This window comes from Podarcis melisellensis, assembly GCF_964234715.1.
Source record: "Podarcis melisellensis genome assembly, chromosome: 5".
NCBI classification, from domain to species: domain Eukaryota; kingdom Metazoa; phylum Chordata; class Lepidosauria; order Squamata; family Lacertidae; genus Podarcis; species Podarcis melisellensis.
Window position 1 is genome coordinate 39,126,178 of NC_138537.1, and position 13,387 is coordinate 39,139,564.

At 40.2% G+C, this 13,387-nt stretch overlaps 1 protein-coding gene and 1 long non-coding RNA gene across 4 annotated transcripts in view; both read left to right on the top strand.

Moving 5' to 3' along the window:
• ARMC8 (armadillo repeat containing 8) overlaps positions 1-8,550 on the top strand; it is a 54,508-nt gene extending 45,958 nt beyond the window's left edge. For all 3 annotated transcript variants that reach the window (XM_081912444.1, XM_081912442.1, XM_081912443.1), the window contains 7 exons: positions 733-825; positions 1,105-1,254; positions 2,674-2,769; positions 3,501-3,596; positions 4,113-4,185; positions 5,647-5,740; positions 6,484-8,550. In XM_081912444.1, coding sequence (XP_081768570.1) covers positions 733-825; positions 1,105-1,254; positions 2,674-2,769; positions 3,501-3,596; positions 4,113-4,185; positions 5,647-5,740; positions 6,484-6,517 — 636 coding nt within the window. In that variant the 3' untranslated portion in view covers positions 6,518-8,550. The remainder of the gene's footprint in view (positions 1-732; positions 826-1,104; positions 1,255-2,673; positions 2,770-3,500; positions 3,597-4,112; positions 4,186-5,646; positions 5,741-6,483) is intronic.
• A 3,151-nt stretch (positions 8,551-11,701) lies between these two features.
• Positions 11,702-13,387, top strand: part of LOC309370581 — a 31,416-nt gene continuing 29,730 nt past the window's right edge. The window contains exon 1 of the long non-coding RNA XR_014168615.1: positions 11,702-11,939. This is a non-coding gene — a long non-coding RNA (uncharacterized lncRNA). The remainder of the gene's footprint in view (positions 11,940-13,387) is intronic.

The following is a 13,387-nucleotide window of genomic DNA, read 5'->3' on the forward strand; positions in this document are numbered from 1 at the left end:
TTCTCTTTCTCATCAGACAGCAAAGAGAGAGAACAAAGAACAATAGTCCCACATCATGGAAACACAGTAAACCAAACATCCTGTCTCCGTCACTTCCCACGCTGTGGAATGAAAACATACACCGTCATGTGATAAAACAAACCCATGACTGCAAACACGAAGCAAGAATCCTAACAGTTCTCTGGTAGTCTACCCACCTGCTTCAGCTACATTTATATCATGAGTGATACCCATCATTAGCCATACTCTTCACAGGCCCATCAAAATAAATTAACTTAAAGTCACTTAAATTTATTTCAATTGATCTACTCTTAGCACAACTTAGTTGGTTATCACTCCATAGTGGTACCTCGGGTTACAGATGCTTCAGGTTATAGACCCTGCTAACCCAGAAATAGTACCTTGTGTTAAGAACTTTGCTTCAGGATGAGAACAGAAATCGCACGGCGGCAGCAGGAGGCTCCATTAGCTAAAGTGGTACGTCAGGTTAAGAACAATTTCAGGTTAAGAACGGACCTCCAGAACAAATTTAAGTTCTTAACCTGAGGTACCACTGCATTTCTAAGCTGTGTGATAAATCTTCAAACTGCAAGTAAACAACTTAAAAACCAGTGTGCATTTTATGGATTGGCACCTGAAAGTAGCATAATTGTATATGCATGTATGGCAAATTTATAACTGAGTTATAAAAAAATGATTGTGGTTTTGTTTGTTTTGTTTTTGTCCTGATAGCCTATTTTAGAATCAGGAGCCATAGAACTTCTCTGTAGTTTAACCCAGAGCGACAATCTTGCCTTGAGGGTGAATGGAGTTTGGGCTTTAATGGTAAGAATTAATGTTAATCCGATAGCTATGGCTGCACCCTGTTTCCTTTCCCCAAGATGACACCACAATTATATTGAAAATGGGATCAGTGGGAAAATCTTAAACTAAAAGTCTTGTTGAGCCCTAGGATGTTTTCAAGGATATGGAGAAACTTGCTTGCTGTTCCTTGTGCATTATAATTGTTTCTATGTATGTAGCAGATTGCAACAGTCTTTGTAATGAAATTGTGTCCTTTTGTGGAAAAAAATGGGATGATTATTTTTTATCTATCGTCTTTAGAATATGGCATTTCAAGCAGAACAGAAGATCAAAGCAGACATCTTACGAGGCTTGAGTACAGAGCAATTATTCCAGTTACTCTCTGATTCTGATGTAAATGTACTAATGAAGACATTGGGACTACTTAGAAATCTTTTGTCTACTCGCCCAGTAAGTAAAATAATGAAACAGCATTTTGATTTTTTTTAAAAAAAGTATTAAGTGGACAGTTCCTTTAAATTGATATCACTTGTATGGTTACATACACCTGGCACTGGAGTGAGGTCACAGCACTCACCTTCATCACAGCTTGAGAATAGTTCTTGATCAACCTACAATATAAAGAAAGCTATGGCAATGACTAGAGCAAAGTGTTTCCTAAATCCCTAGTACCACATCCTCTGAGCCTTGTGGAGTAAAAGCTTTCTCAGCTGAAAGTCATAAACAGAGGGATCATTCTTGCGAGATGCAGTATTTCGTGAATCAGGCTGTAAATACAAATATCTATCTTTAAAGGAAGTTAATCTTTGACTTGTTACAGATCCATGGTAGAGACTGTGGAAATATTGGTAGAATGCTGAAAAGTAGTACACATTGTTGTTGAACTGGTATATGATCTTAATCGACACACCAAATTACACATGATTATTGCTCACTTGGATCCTTCATGGAACATTGGTCTTGAGAGGGATCTTAAACGTACAGTAGTTAAACAGAAAAATTCTTCTTAGGTATGGGAATAAAAGTTGCCACAGGCTACTCTTTATGAAATTATCCAGATTAGTTTTAAAACTTTATAAGCAATGAGCTGGATTCAACCAAATTCTTGTGTTAGCAGGAGCAAGCACAATGAGTCCTACTAGCACAGCAGGGCTTTTCCTCCCTCGGTTCCACCTGCTCCCCACCCCCTGGTTCTTGGAGGGTGGGGGAAGAAGAGAGGAGGCTGCTCTATCAGGAAAACAGAAATGCTTGCCTTGAGGAATTTATCTCCTTGGCTATACTTAGAATGCCACCCAATACCTCCAGATCTGACTAATTCGATTGTGAGAAATTTTATTCTTTAAATGAAGTGCTACTTAGACTTTAAGGGTGGCATTCAACTAAACTTTACTCAGAGTAGACTTGTTGAAATTAATGGCTGTTACTTAGTCATGATCATTTCAGTGGGTCTGCTGAATAATTTTTTTTTGTGTACCACCTTTATATATACCTTTTAAAGTCATCTCCTTTAACCTAAAAAAACTCATCGGCTTCTAGAAAGCAGTTCTGTGTAATGATCCCACTTTTAAATTCATCCAATTTCTAGGAGAAGTTTCTAATTCCTTTGATTTGTTAAATGTACTTTGTAGGATTTGTTTGACGGTAGAGGGATGTGGTTTTCCAGCATTATTAACATTTCCTTATGACAATCCTTGCCAAATACACTAACTGCAGCCTCCAGATCAAGCACGAGGGAAGCCCAGCCTCAAGTGCATGTGCAATAAGAACTCTGTTATGGCGGTTTTGTTTTGTTTTTTGTAAAAAAAAAGTAACTTGTCTGACTTTTAAAAAACTGGTTATTTGCTAATGCTATATTTTGAAACTTGGCAGCACATAGATCAGATAATAAGTACTCATGGGAAGCAAATCATGCAAGCAGTGACCCTCATTTTGGAAGGAGAGCACAATGTAGAAGTCAAAGAACAGGTATGCATTGTTTGTATTGATCATACATATATAACATAACAGGCAGGATGGTGTATACCTTTGTTGAACAAAGAAATATTATGTCTAGAAAACCTGGATTTGGTGAGCATTCTAAGGATGTTTGCACAAATCTTATTGGTAACTTCCTGACATGCGGACCTTGAAGGTGAAGATTTGTTCACCTTCTGAAGAGTTCTGAAGAGTTCCTCATCCTTCTTAAGAAAAAAAATCCTTCTTAAGAAAAAAAATATCCCACAGGCAAACTTTCTGAAACTGACATACATATTGCCAGGGAAATGTTGAGACAGCAAAAGGAAATAAGCAGGTTGACGCTCTTAGCTCGCTGGCGCAGGAAGTTAATAAAGAAAGCAGTGTGCTAATAAACCTAGTAAAAATAACAAAACCCTGCAGTGAATTATAGAGCTGTAGGGAGAGATGTGAGGAAGGAGGGAGGCCTAAGGCAAGCCCTGATGATAGTTGCAAGGAGCAAATGGGACAGGGAGCAAGTTCCCTCTCTCCCTTTTCGTCCTGAACCCATTGTGGGGGCTGGCAAGGGGTGTCTAGAGGAGGTGTAAAATAGTGTGCTCGCCCCAGGACAAGATCTCACACTAAGTTACTTTTAGGTACACTGTGTGGCCTCAGTTAAGTAATTATTGAAACTGTCATTATACCTTTACAATTGACTGCTTTTTCAATGCCTTTTATTTCTGTCCTCCCCTTTCCCCTTCCAGACGTTATGTATACTTGCCAACATAGCAGATGGAACAACAGCTAAAGAACTTATTATGACAAATGATGACATCTTGCAAAAAATAAAATATTACATGGTATGTAATTTCATTGAACAGGCATTTCTGCCATATACAAAATCCTTTGCGTAGGTGCCACAACTCAGTGTTACCTTCTGTATGTGATCTAACATAATGGCATCTCCCATTTAAAAGGCTCTCTGATAGGACTTGAGAGCACTATCTGAGACTGGATAGCTGCTGCTAGTTCAAATAGTGATTCAGGTAGCTGGGTCTGACATACTACAAGACAGCTTCATATGTTCAGTTAAAAAGGTGGGTTTTCTACCTTTTTAATAGTTCAGAGTGAAATACTGATTTTCTTTGTGGCTCTCATTTAGTTGCACAATAGGAACTTAACAGCTGTCTGCAGAATTTTCCAGAGCACAAGATGCACCCTCTTAGTAATGTTTTCCCTCCTCTTGAAGGGCAGTAGTACCCTCCTCACGCTGTGAATGTTGTTTCTGATTGCTTGAAGGGTGGTAATTTTGAGAGAAACAACACATTTTTAAACATTTAATTCTAATATCTAAACCCCTTTCTGTTCATATTTAGAGTCATTCGAATGCTAAACTTCAGCTGGCTGCCATGTTTTGTGTATCTAATCTTATATGGAATGAAGAAGAAGGTAAAATATACTTACCTGTGTTGTCCCTAAAATGTTTTTCAAACCTTGTATATTACTTCCAGGGGTGTAGGGAAACCCATTGAAAGACTCTTAATTTCACAGGGGGGTGCCCTCAATTTAGCCTATGTAAGAAGAAACAAAGATAGGCTGTTTAGCATGTGGAATTAATTTTCATATCAGTACGGGGATGAGTAGATTAAAAGAAAGGTAAACTGAACAACCATATTCACCTTCCCTCGATACCAAAGGAAGTTATGAAGACATACTGACTGGGGGGAAATTAAAGTAATGTGGAAATGCCAGTAGCTAAATTATGACTGAAACATGAAACATCTTGAGGTGAAGAAATCAAGATGTTGAGTCTGGAGTCATATTTGCACTGTCTTCAGAAAATGGAAGTGTTGCAAAAGCAGCCATTCATGTTAAGATTTTCATCAGGGCTACTAAATGCTGCATACAAGCAGAGGCTGATTTGCAGCAGCAAAATACTTTCTGATATAAATCTGCTCACAGGAATATGCAGCACTAAGTAGTTCCATTGCATTGTATCCAGTGCTGCGGTTGTGCACAGAGCAGACTTCCCTTTCCTCTTCTCAGTGCTGCAGAGCGAGGAGGAGAGGAAGGGAAGGGAAGGTCCTTTTGCATTAATGGAACTTCACTCATGCAGGGTTAGATACAACACAATATTGAGATCCACATCTGTGCTAGGATTGTTCACATTAAGTCACATATAAGACACATTAGTTAAATATAGGAAATGCTTTCTACAGAATTATTGTATAGTTGAATTTGGATATTGTAGTATTATTGGCTTGAAATTTTTTTGTTAAATAGGAATTATCAAGAATTATCCTTCATTATTACAACAGCAATGATCATATATGCCAAATACTGGAGATTAGAAAAAAATACCTAAATTAGAAGCATGGAATAGCTATTGTTTATTGGAAGAGTAAAATGCATTTCTATTTCTTAAATTTTTTATATTACACCTTCCTCCAAGAAGCTGTTGATCACTTATTTCATTTACTGTAATCAACTGTCAAGTGTGTATGGAAATTAATAATATTGTAAGTTTATAATTCTCAAAGTCAGTAAACTGCAACTGCAAAATGTACAATTCTCTTAGTTGGCCCAGTGACACAAATCTGGTTTATCTCCTTTGGAAGGGAGTTTCAGAAATAAGGGGCTGCCACTAGAAGGCCCTGCATTCTGGTACTGATTTGCCTACTTGATGGTGACATTAAAGAAGGTCCTCATCTCCTAACCCTCATTCACATAGTGAACACATGGGATAAGATACTGCATTTTTGTGTGTGCACGTGGGACCTGGAGCTAAGTGGTATTCTGGCTGTAAGAATTCTTTGCATAGGATTGTATTGCATTCCTTGCAACTTTTTAGTTGTTCTTGACAAACTGCATGGAACATATCATTAACAATATGCAGTGTTTTTGTCTTAGGTTCCCAAGACCGTCAGGATAAACTCAGAGATATTGGAATAGTAGATATTCTACACAAATTGAGTCAGTCAGCAGATCCAAATCTTTGTGATAAGTAAGTATAAAACTATTCCAAAACCAAATTCTATGGAGCTTGGTAACTTTTAAAACTCATTGCAGTGGTCTTATGCAGATAATATTAGATACTTGGACTTGACTGTGCAGAGCTATTAGTGAAAATGCACTTCTTGTAAATGGGATATTGTTACTGTTTACTTTCCTGCAAACCTTAGAGTTGCCCCTTGTCTTTCAAAAATAGTTTAATCAACAGGTCCGAAATATCACAGAAGATTTAACTTTGATTTCATACCCTACAAGGACAAGTTCTCCATGGGAGTTTGGGCTTTTCCTCTTTCAAACAAAGGCTGAAATTTATATACCTTTCTGTCTTCCATGTCTTTATGCCTCCACAAACTGCAAATGGGTAGTGCAGATTATTAAAGGGCGATCTAAAAGCCTGCTTTATTGGAAGTATCCCTTTCTATTATTCCTCTATTTATCATATTTAACTGAAGTATTGTTGGATTCCTAAAGCAGTCACTTGCTTGAAATACTGTTGGGATTCTTGGTTTATAGTTGTTGATTTCAATCCAAAACAAACTTTTAAGGAAACAAATAATTTTTTGGACAGGCCATTAGAGAACTTCAGAAGAAATGTTGATAAATTTTGTGAGAAACTTCATTGACTCAGTTTTCCACCACTCCAGTTGGCTATTTGCATAGCGACACTGTTAAAGATCCTGTATTTTATAAGTATACTTTTGTCATCCCAGTAGCTGACAGTGTTTTTCCTTACAGGGCAAAGACAGCACTCCAGCAGTACCTTGCATGATCAAAGACAAGTCGAACTGTCCGTACAACTCTCAAAGCTATATAATAAGGAATTACAGGAAATAGCCGCACCTAATTCCTTATCTTTTGCACAAGGCACCTTGGGCTGCATTTCTCTCAGGTGCAGGGAGCTGCTTGGCAGGAGCAGTTTAAGTGATCAGGTCTCCAATGCACTTGAGGACTTTTTTGAGGTAGTTCCTTTACTCAGAGGACTCTTCTGGGATTATTTTCCTGAGCTACCTGAACTCTACTAGAACAATCAGTCATCTTTTTTTCCTTTGGGCCTACAATTTTCTGCTTATACCACAGCCAGTTGTGGCTGTGTCTGGGTGGGTGTGATACCTCAGAGCTTTTGTTTTCCTTTTTGTGTTTTTTCTACAGATTTTCAAGGGTTAACCATTCTTTGCTGTATGAAAACTTTAAAGAATTATATACGATTTGAATTGAAATGTTATTTAAAAAGTTTTGTCCCATGAAGTTTATTTTGATCAGATGAATGTTTTTAAGTAAAATATATGCATTTGTTAAACCTCAGCTTAATGTACCTGTACTTCCTCTTTTGAAACAAAATGAAGTGACATCTAGATGACTGGTAGCACATGTAATGTGACTAACGCTAGCCTCCTACTGCCGTGTGTTACTAGCGCCAGCTCCCTGGACTTGGGAAAGCAAAATTCAGAGAACCCAAGGTGGAGCCTTAAGTACACTTGATACCAAGGTTGAATTTGTGGAAATCATACCTGCTGGGTTACCCAGCAAGAAAAATACAGTCCCCGTGCCAGTGCCATTGCTGCCTCAGAGAAATTACACTTGTTAAAAAAGCTCTGCGTTGTTTTTAGATGACTTGAAGCTGTGATGATAGATTGATTAAAGTAAAAAACAACAACTGGCGGCTGCTGTTTGAAACCGTGCAGTGATGAACGTGAGAGGACAACCCCACAGAAGATCTGGGTGAAAAACAGACACCAAATCTTTTTACTTTTTTATTTTTCCAGAAGTGCATGATGATGGGACAAAACGCTTCCTCCAGCAAAAGTACAAAATGATTAGTAGGATGTTTTCAATTCTGCAAAAATGCTTACTATCTTTTTCAGGCCTCTTGGTTCACCAGTAAGTTTTCTGTGGGCTCAGTCCAAAGTTGTTCATGTCAAGGGACAAGGGAACCAGTCAGAGGCTAATCTCATTTCACTCACCAGCTTTGGTCATCCCAAACTTTTATTTATAATTAATAACTAGGCACATCGCATTTATAGTCAAAGCAAAGGTTAGAGTTAGGGCTTCTGGCTGGGAAGGTTAATAAACTGAAAGGAGGCTACAAAACAACACCAGAATTTTTATATAAGTCTTTAATGTATTGCTTTACTCTGAAAGGCAAGTAATAGTGATTTCAGGGATAGTAGTAAGTGATGCCATTTCTCAGTGTCATTGCTACAAGCTTGTTGGGGTTGGACTTCTGCAGGTCTGCACGGTGTGTGCCTACCTGCCAACTAGTACCTCAGAAATAAAGCCTTATTTAAGTCATTAACGTGATTGTAGCCTTAATAATACTGAGAAAAATCACTTCCTTGTCGGGTTTGTCCAAAGCCACTCCTTAGAAATAAAGGGGTGGGAAGAAGGGAAGGCTCCCTTAGCCTGGCTGCTGCTTTTGCACTCTGGATTATTATTACACCTGCACTTCCGATATTGCTGTCATGCCTCCATCACTCATATGCATATCCATTTACTTTGAAATATAGATATGCCTAAAACTGTGTTGAATACAGCTGAGATGTGCAAATTTTCATCTTCACACTTGAAGGTTGCTTTTTAATAGTGTGGCCCGATATGTGCGAGAAGGATATAAACTATGCTAAGACAATCTGGGTAATGTTGGGGAAAGGTGGGTGAAATATTAGGATGGTAGGTGATAATGAAGTGGCATTTTGCACTCAGTGAAGCATTGTGAATACTTTTTTGATGTTGCTATAAATATGTACAAATAGAAAACACTGTAAATAAAAAATGACCTTTTACTGGAGAACATATTTAAAATGACTTGGCCCTATTGATATGGTTTTTTTCCTGACTTGAAGGAAAGATTACAGTCTTAGGAAAGGCAGTCAAACTCAGCTATACACTTAGTCTCTTAGACAACTATTCTAAGGATAAATAGCTTCATCTCAAATTCTTCTAAATGTCATGATGTTCGGGGTCATAAAACTACAAGTTGACACACAGAGTGAAAATTATTGCTTTTTACTTTAAATGCTTTGTTTATAGTTGCTGAGAAACTAGGAGTCACAATTGTGTAAATGTCTTCATGATTTGGGGTGGTGAAATGCTTTGAATGCTTGGGGAGTGCTGTAATGTAGGACAGAGTTAAAAAACAAAGTTTGATTCATGTCGCAAAGCTGTTCATACTCATTCTCAGTGTTTTTTTTCTGGGGGGTACGCAGGGGTACACATACCCCTAAACATTTTGTGAATCTTTGTACTTTTATCCAATTAGTGTATTTATTTTTCCCTCTTTGAACTATAAAATGGTGATTTTCTTGAGTCAAAATGAGAGTACCCCTAAACAATTTTTAAAGAAAAAAAACACTGTTCGTTCTATTCTGATCCATACTACACCTTCTCTGGTGTATTCCCCCCATTTACCTCTTACAGACATCCAAGCTGTTTCTCCTCAGCTTTGCGAAACTTACAGATGAGCTAAGCTTTGTGAATATGCATGATAGTTCAAGACCCAATGATCATTTTATTAAGGAAAACATTTTTATATGAAGAATCTTAGGAACTTGAAATGACCCCAAAAATTTCTGGTCCACCACTTACACCTCAGGCTGCTCGAGCCATTATATTTATTCCAACTCGACTGAACACATATAAAAGGCAAAGGTAAAGGACCCCTGACAGGTAAGTCCAGCCGCAGATGACTCTGGGGTTGTGGCGCTCATCTCGCTTTACTGGCCGAGGGAGCCGGCGTACAGCTTCCGGGCCATGTGGCCAGCACGACTAAGCCACTTCTGGCAAACCAGAGCAGCGCACGGAAACGCCGTTTACCTTCCCGCCGTAGCGGTACCAATTTATCTACTTGCATTTTGACATGCTTTCAAACTGCTAGGTTGTCAGGAGCAGGGACCGCTCCGTTGTGGGATTCGAACCGCTGACCTTCTGACCAGCAAGCCCAAGAGGCTCTGTGGTTTAGACCACAGCGCCACCCAAACTATAGTCCAAACTATAGAAGTCCAAACTATAGTATCCTGAAAGCAGGGTACAAAAGTGAAAGAGGTGTTCTGTCCATTCCAGAGGCTGAGATCCAGTTGAAGAAACTGACTAGATCCTGGGCATGGTGGAGAAACTGACCTGAGGGTCAGTATTTTTTTGTCTTCAAGTATACACTTAGGTTGCTGGAGATTAATCTAAACCCTTTCAAAGAGAAAATAGTCTTGGCCCCACTACCATAAGTTCACTTTTAAGTCTTCTAATAATTTAGTTCTTATCTCTCAGTTTTATTCTGTTTTTCATGCATAAGGAACCAGCATCTTACTGAAAGGAATTCAAAAAATGTAAAAGCCTATTAAACATTTAAAAAAGCAACATAAAACAATGACATGTAGCAATCCCAAATAAAATGCATGTTTGCTGGATCCAGATGGTGAACAGTTACTTTGATAGGAATGACCTCTTCCCCTGATATTGACAGGGTGGGTCCTATACAGTCTTCTGCCTTCTGTACAGGAGGAGGCGCCATTTCCCTCCCCAAATTGATCCTGACTGTGTTCCATGAAGATCTGAGCCTGATTGGCTGTCATAGAGGCTTGTCTTCCCGCTTCTTTGGCTGTGTTTTTTAGTCAGTTTCCTGCCTTTTTTCACCCACCTCTCCTCTCATTTTTCTTTTTACTGTTGTTGTGAGTGTGTTTCTGGTTTGCTTTGAGTGTTTGGATTATATTTTTACCTCAGCACATTTTCACTTTTTTCATTCCAGCTCTAGTCCCTTCTGGTGGCTACAGAGTGAGGGGTGTTTTTGTTTTTTGTGTGCAGTGTCTACTTGGCCACATTTCTGTGAAGCAGCTTCTGGAGTTTTTGGCATGTCCTGCAAATAAACTAGGTAGCAGCAGCACTTTTAGAACAGGCTTTGCGCAATATCTGTGAGTGCTGGGGGGGGGAGGTTTGTTTTGCAGCCTCCTACACCATATGCCTGGGCTTTCCAGATCATCATTCTCTGCTAAATCACCCAGTTTTGGCCCCTACCTTTTTTTGTTGGGCATTCCAGCTATTCCCACTACCCAGCTCACCCACTGTCCCCATATTTTTGGCAACCTCAGCCACACATTTTGAGGAAGTGGAGCAGCTGTCAGGAGAGTCCCTTGATAAACTGTCTAGGCGGGAGTTCCATTTTGGAGCAGGGTTTTCTCCACACCCACCCGCCATCCTTTATGCTCCATTCTGCTCTGTATTTGACAGTTCCCTTAGTTTTTGTAGTGGGTCTGCTTCTATTTGGGGGCTATTGGCCTCATTGACCCCCTTCTTTAACACTCAGCAGAGGCAAGTTGGGGGAGCACTATTTCTTTTGGTCTGAGGACACATGCTGCCCCCTCTTTTATTTCTGTCATTACTCCTCAGTCAGTAGTTGTTCTCCTTCAGGAGTCTTTTGGGGGTGAACTTTTATTTAGACTCCCAACATTTCTGCCTGGGGGGGGGCTGTGTTTAGAGATAGGACATTCCTCTCACTTCCTTTGCTGGAAGTAAGGGGTTTTGGAGGGTTGTCCCAAATCAGTGTCTCTGTGTGTGTCTTTAGGGCTTTTTAGGGTTTGGGTGCTCCTTATTTGACTAGTTAGAGAGACGCGGGTGGCATTGTGGGTAAAACCTCAGTGCCTAGGACTTGCTGATCGCAAGGTCGGCGGTTCGAATCCCCGCAACGGGGTGAGCTCCCGTTGTTCGGTCCCAGCTCCTGCCCACCTAGCAGTTCGAAAGCACCCTTAAGTGCAAGTAGATAAATAGGTACCGCTTTATAGCGGGAAGGTAAACGGCGTTTCCGTGTGCTGTGCTGGCTCGCCAGATGCAGCTTGTCACGCTGGCCACGTGACCCGGAAGTGTCTGCGGACAGCGCTGGCTCCCGGCCTCTAGAGTGAGATGAGCGCACAACCCTAGAGTCTGTCAAGACTGGCCCGTACGGGCAGGGGTACCTTTACCTTTACCTTTATTTGACTAGTTGCATTTTCTTGGCCTGGGGTATCCTTTCCTTCCTGTTCTCCTGTTTTCTCTGCTGATTGCCTATTTGAGTGAATTTGTTTAGGGGTGTGGGGTTGTCTGCTATGCCACTTGATTTAGTGAGGGAGATGGCTTATCCCCTGGGAGAGGAGGCAGAGAACTGTATGACTCTGCATGTCATCCTTATCAGAGGAATATTCTCCATCTGGATCCCCAAACAAAAAATCATGGTAAGAATTCCCATTTCCTAAACTATAAGCATTGATTGATTGCATTTATATCTCACCTTTTCCTCGAGGAGCTCAAGGTGATGTATGTAGGTGTCCTCTTCATTTTATCCTCACAACCCTGTGAGGCTGGGAGTGAGTCATGAGGAAGGGTGCAGGAATATTTGTGTATTTCCCTGCCTTTGGAAAGCAATTAATAATATGAGGGAGGACAGACCTAACAAATGGGTTCTACCTATGGCAGGCAAATGGAACCTCCAGTTTCAGATATGGAAGTAATCTGAATACCAGTTGCTACTGGAGCTAAACAATGGTAAAGGTTTCCTCTGAATTCACCTTTCTGTGCTGTTTGTCTCCCTACTAGTACATGGAGGGAACAAACCATTATCCCTGGCTTAGCATTATGGCTGAATCAGGGATTGTAGTTTTGTTTCAGCCTCATCAAACCACTATCTCTAGTCAATCTGGAATGAAACTAGGGATTTTGATTCAGTCATAGCACCAAGCCAAGGATCACAGCTAGTATCTTTCAGGTGTGGGGAACATTTGGCCCAGGTGCTAGGTCAACTCTTGGAACAGATAGCCAGGGATGATGGGAGTTAATAGTTCCCCCACCTGCTATGTGGGCTAGCAGGGAGGAGGCAAATGACACACAAAGTGGCAACCCTGGCTGATGGGTTTCCTTGAAGTATCTGGCTGGCTGCTGTAGGCAACAGAATGAACCTGTGATCTGATCCAGCAGTGAGTGCCCTTCTTATCTGCCAGATCCAGGTGGTGATGTGCATGCCTGCTATAAAGAATTGTGCTCCTAGAATAGAATGAAAATTGGATTCGTAGGACAGATAAGAAAAATGCAACCACACTCTTCTGTAAACATGCATTTTGCATGTGTACAGTTGGTTGCCAGGTATAATCCAAAGTAGAACGAATGGAGGAAAAACATATTCTAGTTCTTGATCAGGATGAAGTCATAGGAAAATCTTTTCCAGGGGTTGAGCTACTAGCAGCAGCTAAGTAACGATAAGTAGGACTGAGAGTGAGATGCAGAAAGAGCAGCTACTGCGCTCTTCACCTCCCCGACCTACAAATGTAGGCTTTTCATTTCTATCAAGGCAAATGAACATAGTACCTCTGAGTAAAATAGGTGTTAGGCTGGGAAGATGATTTTTTGCAGTTAAGTGTCTCTTGGAGAAATAGCTTCCTTTTGCTTTTCTATATTCAGAGAGAACTGGCAAAACAAGAAATGAAGAAAATTATCTTCTAAAGTGCACTTCAGGTCAGAACACAAACAGTGTCTGGTTCGTTTTCAATAGCTTAACATTCATGGGAAAGTCCCAAAGGTATAAATGACTTAGACTACTAGGCATCAGTTGTGTATTCAAACTTCTTAATAGCAGCATGGGGTGGGAGAGTTGATATTTATCATCTTGTACTTTGTACAGGTAGCTTAG